This window comes from Mustela putorius, unplaced genomic scaffold (genome assembly GCF_011764305.1).
Source record: "Mustela putorius furo isolate JIRA1106 unplaced genomic scaffold, ASM1176430v1.1 tig00000145_pilon_pilon_pilon, whole genome shotgun sequence".
Lineage (NCBI taxonomy): Eukaryota > Metazoa > Chordata > Mammalia > Carnivora > Mustelidae > Mustela > Mustela putorius.
In genome coordinates, this window is record NW_025421294.1 from 41,938,171 (window position 1) to 41,964,706 (window position 26,536).

Genomic DNA, 26,536 nt, shown 5'->3' on the forward strand with positions numbered 1-26,536 from the left:
GAGAGAGGGCTTGGGAGATATGCATGCCAATTAAGGTGCTCAAGAAATGAACATGAATTCATTTTGGGTTACACACCAGCCCCCTCCTCTTCATACGTCTGGAGAGTTGCTTCTGGAATTATCAGAGCTGAAAATTAAATTATAAACCTAAAACATGACACTGAAAATGTAATGTCTCCTTCGATAATATCAGTGTGATGATTCATCAGTGGGTGGGGTGGCACCCCTCCTGGACCCACACCATAAGGCATGGTGAGCCCGACATTGGCAATTACTCCATCTCTCCCAGCTGTTTCTCTAAAGCTCCCGGTCGGAATTATATCCTGTCACAGATCACATTGCACCAAAGGCCTCCTACACATGTGACACAGTAGGTCCCTACAGAGGCACGACGGCAATCTGTGGCACCAGCACAGAAGAGCTGAGAGTGATCACCAGTACTCACAAAAAGCAAATGTTAATGCAATAGATGAATGTCAGGGTGTGTGAGGGAAAACTCCTGCAAGTCGGCATTTCACAGTGTGGGATCTGATACTGTCATGCTGGACAGACACACAGCCCACGTGTTCTAAGTTCTAAGTTCCTTTTCTGAGGTGTGCTTTAAATTCTTCTTCTTGAAACAGGAAACATGCTGCTAATAAGAATAAATTCTCTTGGAGTTGCAACCATGAGTCACAGCACAAAACTGCACAGCGTTTTGTTTATCTTCCTTTTCGCGGGAGTCCGAAGCCACTTGCCCTGTATGCTGAGTCATTCACTCAGACCTAGGCTAAGAGTAACAATAACAGCTCATGAAGGGCTACCTGAGTTCAGAAGGCGGAGGTTTCACCAAAGAGGTGGTTCATACATGAAGCCTTATGGGAAGATGGGATTTAGAATAGGCAGATAACTATTCTATAAAGAAGAAATGGGCAGAGGAAGGGACATGTTCTTTTGGCTATTGCTATGGCCTTCAGGGGCTGGGCAGATAAAGTCAGAGACTTGAGGAGAGAACCGGAGAAGACAAAAGACAAGAGATGTGGCTTGTGGCAAACTGGAATGTGAATGCACTGGCTACAGGCACGAGATTCAACATTTCTAAAGCAATCTGTAAGCCGGACTAAACATATCTAGGGGCTACGTATGCCTGTGTGCATTAACTTTGTGACCTCTGATTTAAGGGATAAAAAGGAGGCCACCTCTGAGTAGGGGAGTGGGAAATAAAATCAGAGCTATATGATTTATTTATGCTTGGAATACGCAGTCAAATTGGGACTGAGTAGAGCGTGCAAAGGAATTTTTTTTTTCCCCACTCTCTTTTCAGGATCTTCTTCTTTTTCCTGTCCATTGATTACCTCTGTTCCCATGTGAGCTTCTTATTTCTTTTCCTTGTACATTTTTCCTGGATGATCACACTGAGTCCCGTGAAATTATTAGCTGTCAACTCCTAAATCTCTATCCAGCTCAAATCTCTCAGGAGAATTTCAAAGCCTGTACATTCCGCTGCCTATTAGATATCTACATGTGCATGGCCTAAGGGCACCTGCAACTCAAAAGGTCCACGCTTGCTGTCCTATCTTTACCCACAAACCAGCTCGTCCTCTATTTCAAACCCCAGTCACGAGCACTAACACTGAGACAGTTGCCATAACCAGAAACTTTAGTCCTTGAATCTTCATGCTTCTCCCATCAGTTGCCAGAAAGTATTGACCCCACATTCTAAACATCCTCAGCTTTGCTAGTCAAGCTACCAATCGGCAGGAATACGATACACACTCACTGGCACACACAACATTAATCCTCCCTGCCCACATACATGCAGAGTCTCTGATTTCCTAAGCCAATAATAGAGAATGAACAAGGTACTGTGGTCACACAGAAAAGAGACAGATAAAACATAATCTTTTACCTGTATTTTTCTTGCTGAATGCTACTCTTTACATAGACAGGAAACTAATAAGGTTGAGGGGAAAAAAAATCTAAACTCTTGTAACAATGCTATATTTTTATACTCAGGCATATGTTACCACTCCAGGAGAACTTGAACTAACAATCTATGCACTTCTATTTAAAGGCTTAATTACAAGCATTGACCTTTCTTGGCTCTTTAAATACTCAGCATCAGAAAGGTAAAATTCTTAATGCCTAAAAGTCCCAGAACAATATATATATGCCTCCACTTGTACAGAGTCTTAAAAAGTCAACAATCTTTGTGGCTTAACAACATTTTCAAATCCATCGTTCCAAGTCCGACTACTAAGCTCCCTTGTCTCCATGAAACACACTCTCCTAACCTACCTCACTCTCCCTGCAATATGTTCCATAAACTGAAGCCAGCATTATCTCCTCAAAAAGCATCATGACCCACTTTCATCCTACCATTCTAGCTCATTTGTCCCCACTCGACATTCAGCTAACTTGAACTTCTTTCAGATTCTTAGAACAACCAAAATTTGTCATCTCTGGACCTCTGCACATTCTATATATTTTGCCTGAAAATTTTTTGGCAATCTGACCATCCAACTCCTCATCCTTCAAGTGTATGAAAGGATGTCATGATTTCTGACATTCCTGATGCACAATACTTGGTTAGATGCCTCTCCAGAATCACATGGTATTTTCCCTTTTTGGTGTTTATCAGACATACACCTAATTACATGTCTGTTAAATCTTTTCTTTTTAGGATAACAAGTTTGTGTGGTTACAAGACTGTGTTTGCTTTATTCTTTGCTATACATCATAACTTAATATAGTTGTCTCATGGATACCCCAAAATACATTTAGATTAATTTGAATGAAGGGGCAAAAATAGGGCATTGTTTTAGAAATTCAAGATTATCTATGATACAAAAAAGGGGGGGCAGGGGAAGGACTAAGGGAAGGAGAGAATTTAAATGGTGAAGCAGTTGTTCAGTCTTGAAATGTTGGAAGCTTCCTATGAAATGAGAAACTTGGACAAAAGATAAATTAAGAAAGAATAACCATCATAACTTGATGAACATCAATATAAAGAAAAAAGAGTCTTCTTGGAAGACCAAAAGCTAGGAAATAAAAATGGAAACAGATTTTGAGGAAAAGACAATTAAGTTTTCTACTGGACTACTTAAGAATACATACTCCAGGAGCAGTTAGAAAAGTAGAAATGGAGCTTGGAAATACCATTTTGTTAGACTTGAGTATCAGCAGGATTAGGATCATCTTGTATGAGGCCAATCAGTATTCCTCACCCACTCTAACACTAGAGCCTTTCTTTCCAATACAGAATTCATTCTATCTAGTTTAGAAGGTACTCACCATAAGATATCTCCAAGCACAGAGCAGGCCTAAGTCAAAGACATGGCCAAGAAAAGTCAGAGTGACAGAGTCATCAGCATGTGCCCCCTGTCAGGCCTATCTGGATCTGACCCTTGCCAACAATGTTACAGAGGGCACAGACTGTGAGAGTAGGATTATCAACAGAGATCTTCAAAGAGATCTCCCCAAAGAACAAAGCCAAGTCAGAAAAATGAGAAATAAGAGATGGTACATGTAGGTCCAGATGTACTGTTAGATCCTCCAGTGATGTAAGATAAGGCATCACATATTTTGCATAAGCTTGTTTCAGTCAGAATATTATCTTACTTTCACCTGTAACTGAAAAAGTCTTGAAAAGTAAAAACTGAATATCCAAGTTATAGGAAATGGACTGTTATAAAGAAAGTGCCACAGAAAAGAAAGTGGGGCTAAGGGCAAAACTAGAGAAGAATCTCAGAAAAACAGAAAGAAAGAAAAAAAGAAAGACAGAAATTCAGATATTCTACTGAAATGGAAAGAAATTCAATTCATTCTACTGTAGATTCAGAGTAGAATGCAGAATTGACAATAGATTTAATACCAGAAGGGCAGTGAATACAACAAAGAAAATCCAAAGACTAAGTGGCAAGGACTCCAAGTTATTACCTATAGAGTGATGAGAACGGATTAATTTTCTCCAGAGTTTATAAGGATAAAACCTTTCCTTAATCAAACTCAGCCTTAAAATTTACATTTATTTTTATGCATAAAGTGCACATCTTTAAAACAAGTCTGTATCCATTGACACTACATTAGAGCATTTTTTTTTTCCTGATCTTTTTTCTTTGTTTACTTGTAAGGTTGTTTGACTAGCAACTCTCTTACAATGTGTTGGCATTGGCTGACAGTTGTTAGATGGTATCTTTCCTTTTTTCTAAAAATAGGGAAATAATATGTGAGTTATGCTCATCTTTGGTAGCAAAAGGTATGGTGCACAGGGAGTCAAATATACTTTATCAACAACTGGAAGAAAAATTCTGGATTTGAAGATGTCAGTATTTTTGTGAGTCATAAGAAACTAATCCAAGGAAAAAATATTCTCTTGCATACAATGTTAGGAGAGGTGGAGAGCCAATGTTGACCACTTGTGCTGGCAACAAACTTAAAATGACAATGATGAAAACCACTAGCATTTATTCAGCCCTTATTAAAAGAAAGATAGCATCCATACCATGATAAATGCATAATCATAGAAACAACTATAACTATAATGTGGGAACTTTTGCAGAGAGAGAAAATGAGATTCAGAGGGCATATGTTCTAGAATTTGATCAAGCTTACACCCATGCAACATATCAGTACTGGGGTACAGACTGTTGACCTTTGGGTCTGCATTCTTTTTTTTTTTTTTAAGATTATTTATTTATTTATCTATTTGACAGGGAGAGAGAGATCACAAGTGAGCAGAGAGGCAGGCAGAGAGAGAGGGGGAAGCAGACTCCCTGCTGAGCAGAGAGCCCAATTCAGGGCTCGATCCCAGGACCCTGGGATCATGACCTGAGCCGAAGGCAGAGGCTTAACCCACTGAACCACCCAGGCGCCCCTGGTTCTGCATTTTTAACTGCTTTCCTATATGCCTCTTAAATGAAGCAAGAAGGATTCAAGTTAGCCAGCAAGGAGACAATGGATCATATTACACTGAAAGACTGTAAGGTCTCTTTTTCTTAAAATAATAATAATGATAATAATAATAGGAATAGGAATAGGAAGAATAATACATCAACAACACAACCAAAGAATTAGAAGCAGCGGGTTATTCTCAGTTGAGTTATGAAAAGAAGTCCTGCCTAGAGGTGGGAGAATAAATTAAATGTAATCTCCTCAAGGTACTTTTTAACCTTCCAAACACTGACCGGACAAACTTGAATGTCACTAAAACAAAAGATGTTCTTTGTAGGTAAATGGCTGTGGTTTTCAAAATAGAATCCTTCCAACTGTTGCTTTGGGTACAGTGGAAAAGTAAGTTTTTTAAGACTCTGATATAGGTGGAATGCTCACAATTCTTATTTCACCAATTCTTATATATATTGATTGAATGACTATAGTTAACACTTTAGCTTATAGTGGTTCATGAGTTTCTAGCACAGGTTAAATTTATGCCAGGCCAGATTATACAGAGTAAAACACGTTGCCTCAATTATTCTAAAGATGACAAGAGTGAAAACTGATTTATGAAATACCAAAATCAAACGTAGCCTAAAATGCGTGTGTGTGTATGTCTTTATGTATTTTTTAAGTGCATCAAAGTGCTGGTGAAAGTTGTATCTGTGCTAGAACTGATTGAGGGAACTGAAGCAAGCATATTTTCAAAAATCCAATCTTCCCCCAACTCTTTCCTCAACCTTGACCCAAAGAGACAGCCTGAGGTGCAGAGAAAGAATTCAATCTTGGCCCCCTCTCCAGAGACTTGCAGTTCTAACTGGAAAGAAGGGCTTTTTGAGGCATGAGAAGCCTGGCTGAACTCTCTGGCCCACTGGGCCTTGCCTGGCACAGAAGCCAGTCAGTTCTGCTTACCTGAGCAATATCATTTAGATAGTAACACCTTTCTTGGTTAGTGTTCCAGGTTGAGAGGTTGTGGGAAAAGGTGATGACTAGAGGGGAAGGCAAAGAATCGGTGTGACAGCCTGGCACACGTTCTGACAGCAGGAGCTTTTTCCTACAGTGGTGGCTGTGGAGAACTACTGTAGGTAGAAATGCCTGCAGGGAGTTTGAGACAGTTGTGGAAATGGAGGCGAACGGGTGGGCATAGGAATTGAAATCAGCAGTGCTGGTGGTAGTGCTCATGGGACATTCAAGTTAACAAGTGCAGTTCCTACAGTAAGAAGTGTTTAAAGAAGTTGATGCCATAAAGGTTTATATACCGAACTTCATAGCCTGTGACGTGGGCTTTAATGGCTTGTTTTTGTTTATTTATTTATTCAGGAGGGGATCAAACACAGTAGTTCAAGTTCAAGACACATCTCTTGCATTCAACTTTTTGGATTTAAAACTTGTCTTCACCAATTCCTGTATTTGTGGCCTTGGAATGATTTATTTAATCTCTTGGTGCCTCAGTTTCCTTATCCGGCAAAAAGGGGTAATAACAGAACCCACCTCACAACTCTGTTGTGAATATTCCCCTGGGTTAATATAAGCAAAATGCTTAGACTGACACCTGACATATAGAAAGTGCTCAATGGATGTTGGCCATTATTCTTTTGTTGTTCTTGTTTAATTACATCTGAAAATGGTGTACTAATCCTAGTGAAACACAGAATGTAGACCAGAGTCACAGACACATTATAATACAAAAGCAGAGTTCAAATCTAACTTGAGGCTCGCAAGCCATGGGGGAATGTCCTGTGTATCACACTGCTCTATACCCTACTTCAGGGTCCCCAAGAACAAGCTTATACAATCTGCCTGGGCATTTGCCTGACCTTCATTATTCAAAGTGGCATCTATTTCACACGTTAGACTGAAGCTGGGTCTGACCGGGGATTAGACTACTGGTCACTTTTGTCAGGTGCATTAACTCTCAGACCACTAGGATGCTATTCAGTGCAGCATTAGTCATTTACTAATTACTAATTACTCCAATGGCCACAGACCTAGGGTCAGCAATTTTCTCCCTTCTCACCAGGAGGATCCAGCATAATAGAGGCCAGACAGGTAATTTGCATTGTCTCTTCTTAGGAGCAGAGGCTGATCCTAGGTTGAAAGCAGGCAAAGAAGGTATAATTTGATGGGAACTTCCATAAGCTTCCCATGGGAACACTCAGCCTCTCTTTCCTGCTGGGATCTGGCAGGTTCTCAACATTTGATACTTGCAGATACTTACAGGGGAACTGGACAGGGTCTGACCCTGGCCCCACATCACTTTTAGTAAGCTGGCAATTCATTTCCACTCTGAGCATCTGGAGAGTCATCCAACCGTGTTTGCCAAACTTGCTTGAATGTGAGAAGCATGTTTGTTTTATGATCAGTGTCTTGGGTTTTAAATAAGAATACCACAGGAGATGATCCCACTATGATCCTTGCTAATGTACCTCTAGGCTAATAAGTTCTGAGATGATCCTGCTCTTTGATTTCATGAATAAGAAAATAAAATGGAAAATGCATGACATTTAAAAATTATTGTTATTCCTGAGAGTAAAATTTGTTTTAACCCTCTCTGTGGTGGCTAAGTTTCACATTGACTATGATGCTTGCCAGATTGTATCTCCTGCTCTTCCTCTCCTTAAATATGTGCTTATTTACTTCCTGAGTTCAATTTTAGAACCCATCAAAGTAGATCCACTCAGACTCTGACTACATTTTCATGCATAAATTCATAGATGTCTTCAGAAGGAACTGCACTTGCATATGCAAATACTTTCCAATGCCTTTTCATTTCTACTTTTGGCCTGCAGTTTTTAATTCATGCAAACACATTACACAAACAAATATGGGCTCAATAACAACACACGGCATGTGTGAATTGTTAATTGCAAAGCTATGGGTTTGATATGGCCAAGCAACTTCCATTATTATCAATGGAGAGGAACAAGATTAAACAGGAAGAAAAAAGGTATATTTGAACATAAAATCCCAAGCATTCAGTTTCATTTTATGTAAATATTAATAAGGGAAAAGGTGACAGGACAATCCACAATTCAACAATAATCTGGGATCTACAGTTCAGTGCACAATGATCCAGAAACCAGGATGCACCTTTAAGAGACTTAGGAAGAAGGCTCAACATTTCAGCAGAAAATCATAAGAAACAAAAATGTATGCAGCAACACTGTAAATAAAACCAAAAATCTAGTAGAAAATGAAAGGTTTTCAACCTTGCTGAACATGCATCACCTTTCAAAATATTTGAGCCTTGTATTAGTGACACTCTAGGAAATAACAAGTGTCCTAATACTTTATATTTGAAATTTAAACACTCCCTTAATTAATTAAGCCCAATTCTCACTCATACACTTTGGGGTCAGGAGAGGAACGCAGTGAAGTAAAACAACTGTTGAAGTTACTCACAGATCAAAGACATTTGATACAGAACAATTTTCAAGCAACCCTCCCCCTGTTTGAAGTATGTTTTATTTACATGAAGATAACTCAGAACAGGAGAGTGTAGATTAAATAAAAACTGTATTCTGCAAGGTTCTACAACTGCAGGAGAAATAGTATTTTAGCTATTGATTTTTAAAAAATATTCTGTTAAGTATAATTTTTTAAAAATAATTTAAAAATGTTTATTTTTTTAGTATTCTGCTGATTTTTAAAAAATACACTGTTAAGTATAAAATTCGGAGCTAGGCTAACTGGGAGCATAGGAGAACATGTTTTTATAATAAACAATGGACTACAGATGTGTATGTTTGTGTGTGTCTGTGCATGCGCATGCACGCGCGCATAGAGAATACATGTGTGTGGTGTTTTCCACCTGTGTGTGGTGTTTTCCACCAGAAATGGAATTCCAAGCTGCTATCAACTGAATGTTTGTGATTTCCTACACCCCCACCACCACCCCAACGCCAAATCTTATATTGAAACCTAATCTCCAGTGGTATTTGAAGGTGGGGCTTTGGGGAAGTGATTGAGTCATGGGTTTAATGTCTTCATAAAAGACAATTAAGAGAGCGCCCCCCATCCTCTTCAGCTATGTGAGGACACAGAGAAAGACAGCTGTCAACGAACCAGAAAGCTAGCTCTCACCAGACACTAAATTTGCTAGTACATGTATCTTGGACTTCTCAGCCTTCAGAACTATATGAAATAAGTTTCTATTGTTTATAAGCCATCAATTTATGGTATTTTGTTATAGAGCCAGAAAGAACTGAGACACAGCTAAAGTATCTCAAGAGGAATTGAATTAGTTGCAATATTCAGGAACAGGAGCATGAAACAAGAAATAAAGAATCAATGTTACAAACAAATGAGCCAATAACCTAGCAGTCAGGGCCTGGAATCTTGGCACTGGAAGAGTGAACACTTCCCAGTTCATTCCCTATATTTCTGTGCATTCTCTTGTAAGTTTGCTAAGCTTTTCATGTAAATCACACATGGCTGGTACACAAAGCACAAGACATGGACCTCGCAAGTCAACCTTGCCATACTGCCTCTCAGCACTGTTTGTGCTTTAGTCTACATGTCCATACATTTACAGCAACCCTTGACAAGTGATAAAAAACTTCTTCATGGATATTGGATATGAAGAGAATGCCAACTGTTAGTGCTTGAGAAAAATATCCTCCTCCCCAAAGAAATCAAAATACTGAAAGAAAAATAAGTTTTGGTGAAAGTAACAGGGAGAATGATATATGTGGAATTGGGTAATAATATACATCAGTTCACCTATGCTCTGAAATACAAAAAGACAAATGCATACACAAAATTAACACCACATCTGAAGAGGAAAGAAATTATATATTACACAGGATAGGGGAGGTTCAAATAGGTTTTAATCAATATACCATTTGTTCAAAGAGAATCTGACTGAGAAGCTTAATGCGTAAAATAGTAGAAATTCGAGCTCTTGGAGGTCTGTGTATGTGATTCAAGAAAAATAGTTTAAAAACCACAGATACTTTTGTGTTCCTCGGGACAGGGATTCATAATGGTCTCAGGAATACCCCTTACGAGCAAAAGCTTTGCCTTATGTTACATTTATCAAAACCTACTATTGTGGGGCTCCAAAACAACCACCAAATTGTCAAGGAATTCAGCATTCAGGACAAAAGAGGCACTTCTGTCATTCCCACAGGATTCTGCTATGGGTCGATAAAAGAATTGTTGTCTTAAACTAAACTCTAAAGGGCAGATGATGCCAGCAAGCTTTGCTTTCAGTTTTTACCAACTCAGTGATCGACGCGCAATAGTGCAAGAATGTAAGGAGGCTCAGAGCAAGTCAGTGGGGTCAGCTCTACCTACCTTGTCTTGGAAACTCATCTGACTCCCGGTGAACTAGGTCTGTGACTCGGTTTCCATAGTGCATCCTACTGTCGTGGTCATAGGCCTTCAGAGTCTCACTGGAGCTGTAGGACTTTTGCGTGGGCACGCGGCAGTCTTCACTGTCCAGGGAGGAACTTGTGTAGCGGCACTCTTTGCCACACCGTCCCCTGGTCAGAGACCGGTGTCGTCTGTCCTTCACATCCATTATTCTGGGTCTGGCAGAAAGTCGACACTTTCAGAAAAGTGAGGCCTGAGTTTTGGCACTTGTCACTTTGCCACCTAAAAACATCAAAGAAAAAAAACAAGACTGTGATTATAAAAAATGCTGCCTTCAGTTCTGACTCATGCTCTGACTCAGATAAAAACATGAAAAGGAAATTTGGTCAGTAGTGCACAATCTCTTCTGCAAATGTTTAATGCATACTTAAACAATCAGCTTCAATAGAACAACTGGATACAGTAAATTAATTATTTGGCTGGTTAATACATTTTGAGAAAAAAAAGTATTAAAATAACTCATCTTTTGATTTTCTTATATGTATACAATGACATAAGTCTGTCACTAATACAAGATTTCACTATGAAGTGGTTCAAAGCAAAACTGATTTTACCCAACTTTAATTGCACTCTCTTTTTGCTATAGAGAAGTTGGGGTAAAGCAAATATCAAAATTTAATAAATAAAAATAAAAGAAAGTTGTACAGAGGCACACATATATGCTACTAAAGCTTTGCAATGGTACCAAGTCACATCTGGCTAATATAAAATTGCCTAGCTGGGTCTGGAGAATAGTAACATAAGCCACTCCTGACATGCAAACAATCTTCCTCCGATTGTTTTTTAAGATTTTACTTACTTATTTGAGATATTTAAGATTTTATTTCTTTATTTATATTGAGAAAACTCCTAATCAGTTTTCTTTCCTTTGCAAATCTGTGTCTTGAAATTACAGGTGGCTCCTTCCCTGGTCACCTACCAACAGGAGATCCTGCTCACAAGAGGTCTAACAGGAACAACCACCTGATGACCAACCTGAGCCTACTGGGCTTCACTGTTGGGCTATCCACTGCTGAAAAGAAAAATGGGGAAGAGTACTGAATGTAATGGGTAAACTGATGGGAAAGAACCTCTTTAACATATTAACTGGCAACCAGAGAGCCCCTCAGTCTGTCACTTGACACCCTGAGTCTGAAAGTGTGTCCCAAACTCAGAAAACACTAGCCTTCTGCCTAGCAAATACAACAAAATCACTTAGATGCCTCCAAGTTTCAAATGATGGGCTCTTCCTGATTTCACAGGCCATGCAAAATAGCATGGATCATAGGGCCAGGGCCTACACAGAATGGACAAATAGGAAATTTAATTAAAATGGAAAATACAACCCAGAGCCTCCTCAATATGTCAGAAAATATTTGGTGAGCAGATCTGTGGTGAACTCCTCTGCTCTTCTTTGGCCATCTACCACATTATAATGGAATGCCTATTTAAACCAAATAACTAGCCTGTATGCAAAGCAATGTGCATGGCATCTGTCTCAAGATGGCAGAAGCCAAGTTATCTTCCCTTGTCTTCTTATACTAAGAGTCCCTTTTGGATCTCATGAATCCTCCTGATTTATATTACTTGTACACTTTTTCAAGTACTGCTCATAATCATGGACAATTTTGTTTGAAAATTGGCAATCAAAGAGAGGGTACACCTGTTGTGGACATCAAGCACAGTGGAACTGCTACCATAATCATTCATAAAAGAGCTAATCTTTAGTTTCCTAGAACGTACAGTTCCTGACTCAGGAGGCTGAGAAGCATCTTTGCGAGTTATGAGTCAGGATCTCAGGACCTGCTTGAAGGACACAAATACTCAGTGTTGACCTGGAAATTTTTGCTACTGCACAGCTAATCCAAGTATTAACATTAATGCAATTACTAGATGCCAAAAGTCACCTTTCCTAGTTTACAACATGTGATCTCAACATTTTAGAATTCATATTACAGGTTGGTTAAGAGCATGACCACTGAAACCTTAACTGGATGCCAACCTTACCAGGGTTACTGACTAGCCAGAGTTTTTGTAAAATTAGTCCTGGACTTCCAAATTTAATTTCTCAACCAGTGAATATGGAACATAACAGAATCTACTTCATAAACTTTTCATAAAAATTAAAACAGTTACTGTGGTAAAGCTCCTAATATGTTGTCTAACATGTGGTAGGGACTCTATAAGAAATAGGTTTTTTTCCTCTAAAATAATTAAAATTTTTTTCTTAACTAAGTAGTTACAGATGTGCATAAGACAGAGGGTGGCAATAATAATATAAGACCCTAGAATTCAAAATTCTAATTATAAATACCAATACTGAACTACACACAGATAAAGGAAGACCTTCACCCCCTATTAAATGTATATAAGACTGTGTACACCAACACTGAAGAGCCACAGTGTTTCTTTGGGAAGTTGGGTGTTTTGAGTGAATTTTATAATTTTCTCTCTCCTGCTTCACTGTAAGTTTTTACTTTATGTTTTTAGTGTTCCTGACTTATAAAATTCTATATCTCCTTTAATTTGTATTGTGCTTTAGAAAGTGGGCTGACTTTCTGTGTGTGGGTATGTGATTTTATTTCATACATTTTTAAAAAATCATGTTCTAAGTGGGGGCCTAAAGGCTTATTACCTATTCATAAAGTACAAGACCTATAGTGGATAGACATTTTGACATCTAATTTGGTTGTCCAGTGATTTTCTTTTTTTACTAAATTCCTCTTTTTTATCTATTCCCTTGATAGTTAAATTTGTCAGCAATGTCATCTCTGGACAAATGATAGAAGTTTATATATAATGAGGTAAAAAAATGCAAAATCTTGGTCAGAGAAAGCTACTTTTTTAATGAACTGAGCAGAGTACCCTGATTGTTGGCAATGTTGACATTTGTTGGCAATTGTTGACATTCTGCACTTAGACTCCTTGTTATTTAAAAATTAGTTTTCAAGAATAAAAAAGACAAAATAGGAGAATTTATATTACAATCTTGATCTCCAGCTTATCATGAAAATTCGGGTAGTCCAGAAATTTGTCCTTCCAGAAAGATGTAATAAACATTTATTCCTCCTACTAGGAACAACTAAAACCCCTGGATATTATATATAAAACAAATATGAGAAAAATATGAAAGGTGGAAAGAGAGAGCAGATCAACTAGGGCCTTTAGGACCCACGCAAGTTTCTGAGATTTCTTTTTGCCCTATATATCTCAGAGTTGGAGCTAAAGACACTGGCAACCCAGAAATATCAATAGGTGCAGACAACAAAAGCTCCAACAAAAGCAGGCTTCCTCTAGCCAAAGGACGAACAAAGAAGCAGTATAACAAGAAAGAAAATGTTTAAGAGTACCAATCTCCCTCTAGCCAAACAACATGGAAAAACCTATAGTCCCAGTCCCACCGTCACCAGCAAAAGCCAAGTGGAGAGCCTAGATTTCCAAGCTGCTGAGGTGACAAGGCCTCCCAATCTCAAACAGTGGTTTCAGGAAAGGCTAAGAAGGGAGCCAGGATTTTCATCTCTTCCAGAAAATAACGAGGCCATCTTCTTCTAATAGGAAGCTTGGACTTCCACTCCCATGGAGTAGTAAAACAAGATGCCACTCTCCTTTGCTGGAGTGGTATAGGAGGAGGCCTAGTGAGGAGTTAGGAGTTTCACTATCTCCAGTGGTAACCAGTCATTTTGCCTCTTGTTGGTAGTTGTCAGGGTCACTAGATATTGGTATCACTGGGGCTAACGAGGCACTCATAGCCTAACCACCAAGTGAAGTGTCAGTGGAGGCCAACTGGGGAACCAGAACTCCCCCCCATCCTCTGTACACACCAGCTTCTAATAAGGAGCTCCCTGCCCTGAGGTATTGGCAGAGACTGAGTGGGGAACCAGGGCTTTTATTCTAATCTAGTAGGAATGAGGTGGATTTCTCTTCTGACAGAGCAGTGTCAGAGGAAACCAATTAAAACAGAAAACTTAAGTAAGACATAGAATCTCGTAATACCCAAAATGTCTCAATTTCAACAACAACAACAACAACAACAGAACAACCTGTCATATACCAAGAACTACGAAATCTCAAACTGAATGGGAAAAAAAAATAGATGCCAACACTGAGATGACAAGATGTTGGAATTATCTGACATAAGACATTAAAACAGCCATCATAAAACTCTTCAGTGAGCAATTATGGGCACACTTAAAACAAATGAAAAACTAGACACTCATAAAAAAGATAAGAATGTCAGTAAATGGATAAAAATGTAAAGGAGACTCTGAGGTATGTTTTTAGAACCGATAAATAACTAAAATGAAAAACTCAATAGATGGGCTCAAGAGCAGAATGGAGGGATACAAGAAAGAATAAGTGAACTTGAAAATTGGACAATGGAAATTACTCAAACTATACAACAGATAAAAAAAAAAATAGCCTAGGGAAAAAGAGCCACAGGGACCTGTAGAATGATAACAAATGACCTATGGTTATGTCAGATTCTCAGAATGAAAGGAAGAAGAGAGAGGGCTGAGAAGCAGCTGAATACATCCAAATTTGCAAAAGACATAAAACCACTCATTTAAGAAGCTGAACAAACACGAAATGGGGTAAATCCAAATGTATCCATAACAAGGCATATAGTCAAACTTCTGAAAAGTTTAAGAAAATTTTGAAAGCAGTGAGAGAAAAATAACATCTTACCTACAGAGGAAAGCAATTTAAATGAAAATGGATTTCTCATCAGAAACCATGAAAGAAAGAAATAGCACAACGGTTTTCAAATGCTGAAAAAAGAAGTTTTAATCCAGAATCTTACATCTAGTAAAATTATTCTTATACAATGAAGGAGGAAACATGGCAACTCAGATGAGGAAAAATACTAAGATAATTTATCAGTATAGTATTAACACAAAAATAGACACATAGAGGAGTGTCCGGGTGGTCCAGTTGGTTAAGCATCTGACTCTTGATTTGGGCTCAGATCATGATCTCAATGTCATGACATAGAGCCCCACATCAGACTCCACAGTGCATGTAGAGCCTGCTTAAGATTCTTTCTCTTCCTCTTCCTGCCTCCCCCTTTTCTTTCTCTTTAAATAAAAAAAAAAAAGTTTCTTAAAACAATAAAATAGACACATAGATCAATAAAACAGAATAGAAAGCCCAGAAATAAACCTATAATTTATGGTCAGTGGTCAATTACTCTTTGATAAAGGAGGCAAGAATATGCAAGGGGAAAAGACAGTCTCTTCAACAAATAGTGCTGGGAAAATTGGACAGCTACATGTACAAGAATGAAACTCAGCCACTTTCTTATACCATACTCAAAAATAAACTCAAAGTGGATGAAGGACCTAAATGTGAGACCTGAAACCATAAAAATCCTAGAAGAGAGCACAGGCAGTAATTTCTCTGACATCAGCCCCAACAACATCTTTCTAGATTTGTTTCCTGAAGCAAGGGAAACAAAAGCAAAAATAAACTACTGGGACTGCATCAAAATAAAAGACTTCCACACAGCAAAGGAAAAAAAAAAAAAACCAACAAAACTAAAAGATAACCTACCAAATGACATATCAGACAAAGGGTTAGTACCTAAAATATATAAAGAATTGTTACAACTCAACACTAAAACAATACCACCAACAAAAAACAACCCAAAAAGTCTAATTATAAATGGACAGAAAACATGAACAGACATTTCTCCAAATAAGACATATAGATAACCAACAGACATATGAAAGGATGCTCAACGGCACTCACCATCAGGAAAATGTTAATCAAAACCACAATGAGGTAACATCTCACAACTGTCAGAATGGCTATAATCAAAAACACAACAAACAAGTGTTGGCGAGAATGTAGAGAAAAAGGAATCCTTGTTAACTATTGGTGAGAATGCAAACTGATTTGCTCACGGTAGCAAACAATATGGAGGTTCCTCAAAAAGTTAAAAATAGAACTACCCTATGATCCAGCAACTGTATTACCTAAATAATACAAAAACACTAAGTTGAAAGGATCTGTGCACCCCATGTTTATTGCAGCCCTATTTACAACAGCCAAATTATGGAAGCAACCTAAATGATGTCTACTGATAGATGAATGTATAAAGAAGATGTGGTGTGTATATATACATATATACATCATATATACCATATATTTTCATATAACATTATATATGTGTGTGTTTGTGTATATATACACACACACATACATATCCACATGCCATATACACACACACATTCCACACACACACACACACACACACATACCATATAATGGAATGTGTGTATGTATGTATATATGTAATGGAAAATATTATTCAGCCACAAAAAAGGATGAAATCTTTCCATCTGCAACAATATGGGTGGATCTAGAGAGTAAATGCTGAGCAATATAAACCAGAAAAAGACAAAAACTACACGATTTCACTCATACATGGAATTTAAGAAACAAAACAAATGAACAAAGGGAAAAAAGAGATAGAGAAAGAAACTAAAGACAGACTCCTACCTATAGAGAACAAACAGATGGTTACCAGAGGGGTGGTGGGGGGAGTGGATAAAATAGGTGAAGGGGATTAAGAGTATACTTATCTTGAGGAGCACTAGGTAATATATGGAATTGTTGAATCACTATACTGTATACCTGAAATGAATATAACATTGTATGTTAACTATACTGGATACTGAATAGATAAGAAAAGAGAAAAAAAAAGACAAAACAAAAAATTTTAATGCTTGGAAACAAACAGAAAACTAAGATTCTTTATCAACAGAAGACTTAATTCTACAAGATTAAAGAGTTAGTTCTCTAAAACAGAAAGGAAACAATAAAAGGAGAAAATTCAGAAATAATACAAGGAGAAATCAGAAAGGAAGAAAAAACATGGTAAGCAAATTATGAATATGCACAATAGGCTTTCTGCTTTCTAAATTATTTTTGGTGATTGAAGTAAAAATTACAGCACTGATGAGGTTCTGAATGTATACAGAGAACATATTTACAACATTCTATTATGATTAGGGAGGGTAAAGTAAGATAAAAGGAGGAAGGATTTCCACAATTTACTCAGACTGGTAAAGTGATGAAAGTAGTTAACTATGATAAGATATGTAGGCATAATGTAACAACTAAAAGATTTATACAAAGAGATGTACTCAAAAACACTGTGGATAAATCAAACTGGAGTTCAAAAAAATGTTCAATAACCCACAGGAAAGTAAGAAGAAAATAGAGGAATAAAAAATAAAATGAGGGGCACCTGGGTGGCTCAGTGGGTTAAGCCTCTGCTTTCGGCTCAGGTCATGATCTCAAGGTCCTGGGATAAAGCCCCCCATTGGGCTCTCTGCTCAGCAGGGAGCCTGCTTCCCCCTCTGTCTCTGCCTGTCTTTCTGCCTACTTGTGATCTCTGCCAAATAAATAAATAAAATCTTTAAAAAAATAAATAAAAATAAAATGAAAGAATAAACAGAAAACAGAAAGTAAAACAGCAGCCTTATCCCTAACATAGCAATAATTATATTACCATTTAACACACAAATTAAGAAACAGAGACCTGCAGATTAAATTAAAATTAAAAATTAAATTAAAAAATATGACCCAACTCTATGCTGTCACTAAGAAAGTCACTTTAAATATAATAGTGTAGGCATACTGAAAGTAGAACTAAGGAAATTATATTTAATACAAACATTAAAGAAAGCAAGAGGGATTATGTTAATACCATATAAAGTAGACTTTACAGAAAGAAAATTAGTGGAGACAGAGAAGGAAAATATATAGTGATAGAAGGATAAATCCTCCATGAAGAAACAGGAGCTCTAAATAGGTATGCACCGAAAACAGAGTTCTAAAATATGTTAAGTAAAAAAGATAGAACTAAAAAAAAAAAAATAAATCCAAAATTACAGCTGGAAATTTGAACACTGGAGTCCCACTGACTGATAATGCAATTAGATAAAAAATAAAGAAGGATATATAAGAATCCCCAAAACACCATCAACCAACAGGGTCTTCCCAACAAAGGGTGTTATTCCATTTTAGTATCCATGGAACATATATCAAGAGGGAACACAGGGCGCCTGGGTGGCTCAGTGGGTTAAGCTGCTGCCTTCGGCTCAGGTCATGATCTCAGGGTCCTGGGATCGAGTCCCACATCGGGCTCTCTGCTCAGCAGGGAGCCTGCTTCCTCCTCTCTCTCTCTCTCTGCCTACTTGTAATCTCTCTCTGTCAAATAAATAAATAAAATCTTTAAAAAAAAAAAAAAGAGGGAACACAGCCTGGGCCATAAAACAAAAATTAAAAATTTTAAAGGAATTGAAATCATACAGAGTATGTTCTCTTAGCATACTGGAATCAAACCTGAATCAGTAACAGAAAAATAATAAGAAAATCTCCAAACACTTGAAAACTAAACAACCCTTTTCTAAGTAATTCATGAGTAAAAGAAGGATCTCAAGTGAAATTTAAAAAATACATTAAAATGAAGGAAAATAAAAATATATCAAAATTTATGAGAAACTGCAAAAGTAGTGTCCAGAGGGAAATGTACAGAACTAAAAACATCCATTGGAAAATGGGAAAAACCTCAAATCAATAATCTAAACTTCCATGTCAAGAATCTAAAGAATGAAAAAAACCCAAAGCAAGAAGGAAGGAAATAATAAAGGACCAAATTCAGTGGAACTGAATACAGAAAAATAATACAGAAAAGCAATGAGACAAGTTTTATCTTTGAAAAGTTCAATGAAACTGACAAATTTCTTGCAAGCTTAAAAAAGAATAAATAAATAAATAAATAAGACACGAATTACCAGTATCAAGAATGAAATGGGAGATCACTAGAGACCCTGATGACATGAACAAGACTGTTAAAGAAAACCACGAAGAAATCTACAAAAACAAATTTAAAAACTAAGATGAAATGGATCAACTTCTCAAACAACTAGGTATCACAAATCACCCAATATGAAATAGAGCATTTGAATAATCTTGTAACTATTAAAGAAATTTAAATTGCAATTTTTAAAACTCATACACACACACAAAATTTCCAGGCCCAGATGATTTCACTGGAGAATCCTATTGAATGTTTAAAGAAGAATTAATACCAGTTCTACAAAATCTCTCCCAGAAAATAAAGAGGAGAGAACATTTGACAATTCATTTCATGAAGCTACTATTAACATAATAGCCAAATGAGACAAAGTCAATACCAAAAAACAAAAACAAGTAAATAAATACAAATGAATCTGAAGACCGGTATTTCACCATTAATACATATGCAAATATCCTTACATTAGCAAATAAAATCCAGCAATATATAAAAATATTATATAACATAACAAAATAGGGTTATTCTGGGGGTGTAAGAATGGCTCTCACATTATAAAATCAATCAGTGTAATCTACCATATTAACAGGCTAAAGAAGAAAAATCACATAATAATATCAATCGATGTAGAAAAAACATATGGCAAAAACCCACACCTACTCATGATAAAAACTCTCAGAAAAATAGGGATAGAGAAAATTTCTTCAACTTGATAAAGAGTTAACAACCAAAAAACTGCAAATATTACACTAATGGTGAAAACAAAAGTCATTTCCCTATGAATGAGAACAAGGCAAGGATGTCTGCTGTCCTCACTCTTATTCAAAACTGGAACTTCTAGCCAGTGCAATGACATATGAATGGGAAACTAAAGAGCAGAAAGAAGACATAAAACTGTCCCTATTTGGAGGAGGAGTCAAGATGGCGGAGAAGTAGCAGGCTGAGACTACTTCAGCTAGCAGAAGATCAGCTAGATAGCTTATCTAAAGATTGCAAACACCTGAAAATCCATCGGCAGATCGAAGAGAAGAAGAACAGCAATTCTTGGAAACAGAAAAACAACCACTTTCTGAAAGGAAGGACCGGCGGAGAAGTGAATCCAAAGCGACGGGAAGATAGACCCCGGGGGGAGGGGCCGGCTCCCGGCAAGCGGCAGAGCAACCGCACACAAAATCAGGACTTTTAAAAGTCTGCTCCGCTGAGGGAAATCGCTCCAGAGGCTAAACCGGGGCGAGGCCCACACGGGGTCAGCGTGGCCTCAGGTCCCGCAGGGTCACAGAAGGATCGGGGGTGTCTGAGTGTCGCAGAGCTTGCGGGTATTGGAACGGGAAAGCCGGCTACAGAGACAGAGCCGACAGTAAGCTCACAGCTCGGTGTTACCTTGAACCGGTCGCAGGCTCGGTGAGCTCGGAGTGCGGCCGGAGGTCAGGCAGACGGGAGTAACTGGGCCCTGTTCTCTGAGGGCGCACTGAGGAGTGGGGCCCTGGGCTCTCGGCTCCTCCGGGCGGGAGACCAGGAGGCCGCCATTTGTATTCCCGTCCTCCGGAACTCTAGGGAAAGCGCTCAGGGAACAAAAGCTCCTGAAAACAAAACCTAGTGGATTACTCACCCCGGCCCCTGATAAGGGCTGTGCAATTCCGCCTGGGGCAAAGACACTTGAGAATCACTACAACAGGCCCCTCCCCCAGAAGATCAACAAGAAATCCAGCAAAGACCAAGTTCACCTACCATGGAGTGCAGTTTCAATACCAAGGAGAGCAGCAGAATTCCAGAGGAGGAGAAAGCAAAGCACGGAACTCATGGCTTTTTCCCTGTGATTTTTTTTAGTCTTGCAGTTAATTTAATTTTTTTATTTTTCATTTTTTGTTTTTTTTTCTCACCTTCTGGTTAAATTTTTTTTTAACTTTTACCTTTTGCATTTTTAACGTTTTTTAACTAGTTTATCTAATATATATATATTTTCTTTTTTGTATTTTTCTCATTGTCTTTTTTTTTAACTCTTTTCTTTTTTTTTCTTTTTTCTTCTTTTTTTCTTTCTTCCTTTTTGAACCTCTTTTTATCCCCTTTCTCCCCCCTCACGATTTGGGATCTCTTCTAATTTGGTTAAAGCATATTTTCCTGGGGTTGTTGCCACCCTTTTAGTATTTTACTTGCTCCTTCATATACTCTTATCTGGACAAAATGAAAAGATGGAAAAATTCAACACAAAAAAAAGAACAAGAGGCAGTACTGAAGGCTAAGGACCTAATCAATACAGACATTGGTAATATGTCAGATCTAGAGTTCAGAATGACAATTCTCAAGGTTCTAGCCGGGCTCAAAAAAGGCATGGAAGATATTAGAGAAACCCTCTCGAGAGACATAAAAGCCCTTTCTGGAGAAATAAAAGAACTAAAATCTAACCAAGTTGAAATCAAAAAAGATGTTAATGAGGTGCAATCAAAAATGGAGGCTCTCACTGCTAGGATAAATGAGGCAGAAGAAAGAATTAGTGATATAGAAGACCAAATGACAGAGAATAAAGAAGCTGAGCAAAAGAGGGACAAACAGCTACTGGACCACGAGGGGAGAATTCGAGAGATAAGTGACACCATAAGACGAAACAACATTAGAATAATTGGAATTCCAGAAGAAGAAGAAAGAGAGAGGGGAGCAGAAGGTATATTGGAGAGAATTATTGGGGAGAGTTTCCCCAATATGGTAAAGGGAACGACAATCAAAATTCAGGAGGTTCAGAGAATGCCCCTCAAAATCAGTAAGAATAGGCCCACACCCCGTCACCTAATAGTAAAATTTACAAGTCTCAGTGACAAAGAGAAAATCCTGAAAGCAGCCCGGGAAAAGAAGTCTGTAACATACAATGGTAAAAATATTAGATTGGCAGCTGACTTATCCACAGAGACCTGGCAGGCCAGAAAGAGCTGGCATGATATTTTCAGAGGACTAAACAAGAAAAACATGCAGCCAAGAATACTATATCCAGATAGGCTATCATTGAAAATAGAAGGAGAGATTAAAAGCTTCCAAGACAAACAAAAACTGAAAGAATTTGCAAACACCAAACCAGTTCTACAGGAAATCTTGAAAGGGGTCCTCTAAGCATAGAGAGAGCCTACAAGTGGTAGATCAGAAAGGAACAGAGACCATATACAGTAACAGTCACCTTACAGAAATAGAATGGCACTAAATTCATATCTCTCAATAGTTACCCTGAATGTTAATGGGCTAAATGCCCCTGTCAAAAGACACAGGGTATCAGAATGGATAAAAAAACAAAACCCATCTATATGTTGCCTCCAAGAAACTCATTTTAAGCCTGAAGACACCTCCAGATTTAAAGTGAGGGGGTGGAAAAGAATTTACCATGCTAATGGACATCAGAAGAAAGCAGGAGTGGCAATCCTTGTATCAGATCAATTAGATTTTAAGCCAAAGACTATAATAAGAGATGAGGAAGGACATATACTCAAAGGGTCTGTCCAACAAGAAGATTTAACAATTTTAAATATCTATGCCCCCAACGTGGGAGCAGCCAACTATATAAACCAATTCATAACAAAATCAAAGAAACACATCAACAATAATACAATAATAGTAGGGGACTTTAACACTCCCCTCACTGAAATGGACAGATCATCCAAGCAAAAGATCAGCAAGGAAATAAAGGCCTTAAATGACACACTGGACCAGATGGACATCACAGATATATTCAGAACATTTCATCCCAAAGCAACAGAATACACATTCTTCTCTAGTGCACATGGAACAATCTCCATAATAGATCACATCGTCGGTCCTAAATCAGGACTCAACCGATATCAAAAGATTGGGATCATTCCCTGCATATTTTCAGACCACAATGCTCTAAAGCGAGAACTCAACCACAAAAGGAAGTTTGGAAAGAACCCAAATACATGGAGACTAAACAGCATCCTTCTAAAGAATGAATGGGTCAACTGGGAAATTAAAGAAGAATTAAAAAAAATTCATGGAAACAAATGATAATGAAAATACAATGGTTCAAAATCTGTGGGACACAACAAAGGCAGTCCTGAGAGGAAAATATATAGCGGTACGAGCCTTTCTCAAGAAACAAGAAAGGTCTCAGGTACACAACCTAACCCTACACCTAAAGGAGCTGGAGAAAGAACAAGAAAGAAACCCTAAGCCCAGCAGGAGAAGAGAAATCATAAAGATCAGAGCAGAAATCAATGAAATAGAAACCAAAAAAACAATACAACAAATCAACAAAACTTGGAGCTGGTTCTTTGAAAGAATTAATAAAATTGATAAACCCCTGGCCCGACTTATCAAAAAGAAAAGAGAAAGGACCCAAATAAATAAAATCATGAATGAAAGAGGAGAGATCACAACTAACACCAAAGAAATACAAACTATTATAAGAACATACTATGAGCAACTCTACGCCAACAAATTTGACAATCTGGAAGAAATGGATGCATTCCTAGAAACATATAAACTACCACAACTGAACCAGGAAGAAATAGAAAGCCTGAACAGACCCATAACCAGTAAGGAGATTGAAACAGTCATTAAAAATCTCCAAACAAACAAAAGCCCAGGGCCAGACGGCTTCCCAGGGGAATTCTACCAAACATTTAAAGAAGAACTAATTCCTATTCTCCTGAAACTGTTCCAAAAAATAGAAATGGAAGGAAAACTTCCAAACTCATTTTATGAGGCCAGCATCACCTTGATCCCAAAACCAGACAAGGATCCCATCAAAAAAGAGAGCTATAGACCAATATCCTTGATGAACACAGATGCGAAAATACTCACCAAAATACTAGCCAATAGGATTCAACAGTACATTAAAAGTATTATTCACCACGACCAAGTGGGATTTATTCCAGGGCTGCAAGGTTGGTTCAACATCCACAAATCAGTCAATGTGATACAACACATCAATAAAAGAAAGAACAAGAACCATATGATACTCTCAATAGATGCTGAAAAAGCATTTGACAAAGTACAGCATCCCTTCCTGATCAAAACTCTTCAAAGTGTAGGGATAGAGGGCACATACCTCAATATCATCAAAGCCATCTATGAAAAACCCACCGCAAATATCATTCTCAATGGAGAAAAACTGAAAGCTTTTCCGCTAAGGTCAGGAACACGGCAGGGATGTCCATTATCACCACTGCTATTCAACATAGTACTAGAGGTCCTAGCCTCGGCAATCAGACAACAAAAGGAAATTAAAGGCATCCAAATTGGCAAAGAAGAAGTCAAATTATCACTCTTCGCAGATGATATGATACTATATGTGGAAAACCCAAAAGACTCCACTCCAAAACTGCTAGAACTTATACAGGAATTCAGTAAAGTGTCAGGATATAAAATTAATGCACAGAAATCAGTTGCATTTCTCTACACCAACAGCAAGACAGAAGAAAGAGAAATTAAGGAGTCAATCCCATTTACAATTGCACCCAAAACCATAGGATACCTAGGAATAAACCTATCCAAAGAGGCACAGAATCTATACTCAGAAAACTATAAAGTACTCATGAAAGAAATTGAGGAAGACACAAAGAAATGGAAAAATGTTCCATGCCCCTGGATTGGAAGAATAAATATTGTGAAAATGTCTATGCTACCTAAAGCAATCTACACATTTAATGCAATTCCTATCAAAGTACCATCCATCTTTTTCAAAGAAATGGAATAAATAATGCTAAAATTTATATGGAACCAGAAAGACCTCGAATAGCCAAAAGAATATTGAAAAAGAAAGCCAATGTTCGTGGCATCACAATTCCGGACTTCAAGCTCTATTACAAAGCTGTCATCATCAAGACAGCATGGTACTGGCACAAAAACAGACACATAGATCAATGGAACAGAATAGAGAGCCCAGAAATAGACCCTCAACTCTACAGTCAACTAATCTTCGACAAAGCAGGAAAGAATGTCCAATGGAAAAAAGACAGCCTCTTTAATAAATGGTGCTGAGAAAATTGGACAGCCACATACAGAAAAATGAAATTAGACCATTTCCTTACACCACACACAAAAATAGACTCAAAATGGATGAAGGACCTCAATGTGAGAAAGGAATCCATCAAAATCCTTGAGGAGAACACAGGCAGCAACCTCTTCGACCTCAGCCGCAGCAACATCTTCCTAGGAACAACGCCAAAGGCAAGGGAAGCAAGGGCAAAAATGAACTATTGGGATTTCATCAAGATCAAAAGCTTTTGCACAGCAAAGGAAACAGTTAACAAAACCAAAAGACAACTGACAGAATGGGAGAAGATATTTGCAAACAACATATCAGATAAAGGACTAGTGTCCAGAATCTATAAAGAACTTAGCAAACTCAACACCCAAAGAACAAATAATCCAATCAAGAAATGGGAAGAGGACATGAACAGCCATTTCTACAAAGAAGACATCCAGATGGCCAACAGACACATGAAAAAGTGCTCCATATCACTCGGCATCAGGGAAATACAAATCAAAACCACAATGAGATATCACCTCACACCAGTCAGAATGGCTAAAATCAATAAGTCAGGAAATGACAGATGCTGGCAAGGATGCGGAGAAAGGGGAACCCTCCTACACTGTTGGTGGGAATGCAAGCTGGTGCAGCCACTCTGGAAAACAGCATGGAGGTTCCTCAAAATGTTGAAAATAGAACTGCCCTATGACCCAGCAATTGCACTATTGGGTATTTACCCTAAAGATACAAACGTAGTGATCCAAAGGGGCATGTGCACCCGAATGTTTATAGCAGCAATGTCCACAATAGCCAAACTATGGAAAGAACCTAGATGTCCATCAACAGATGAATGGATCAAGAAGATGTGGTATATATACACAATGGAATACTATGCAGCCATCAAAAGAAATGAAATCTTGCCATTTGTGACAACATGGATGGAACTAGAGCGTATCATGCTTAGCGAAATAAGTCAAGCAGAGAAAGACAACTATCATATGATCTCCCTGATATGAGGAAGTGGTGATGCAACATGGGGGCTTAAGGTGGTACGAGAAGAATAAATGAAACAAGATGGGATTGGGAGGGAGACAAACCATAAGTGACTCTTAATTAATCTCACAAAACAAACTGAGGGTTGCTGGGGGGAGGGGGTTTGGGAGAAGGGGGTGGGGTTATGGACATTGGGGAGGGTATGTGCTTTGGTGAGTGCTGTGAAGTGTATAAACCTGGTGATTCACAGACCTGTACCCCTGGGGATAAAAATATATGTTTATAAAATAAAATAAAATAAAATTACAAGGTAAAAAAAAAAACAAAACTGTCCCTATTTATAGATGGCATGGTTTTCTATGTAGGAAATCCCCAAAAAACTTCTAGAATAAATTAATTTAACGAGGTCACAGGATACAAGATAAACATACAAAAAGAAAAATGGATTACACACATTGTGATGAACACTGGGTGTTATA

The 26,536-nt window shown here is 38.0% G+C and overlaps 1 protein-coding gene across 2 annotated transcripts in view; it reads right to left on the reverse strand.

The window, feature by feature from the left end:
- Window positions 1-26,536, reverse strand: part of TENM2 (teneurin transmembrane protein 2) — a 1,128,378-nt gene that overhangs the window by 909,367 nt on the left and 192,475 nt on the right. For both annotated transcript variants that reach the window (XM_045075622.1, XM_045075621.1), the window contains exon 2: window positions 10,213-10,512. In XM_045075622.1, coding sequence (XP_044931557.1) covers window positions 10,213-10,438 — 226 coding nt within the window. In that variant the 5' untranslated portion in view covers window positions 10,439-10,512. The remainder of the gene's footprint in view (window positions 1-10,212; window positions 10,513-26,536) is intronic.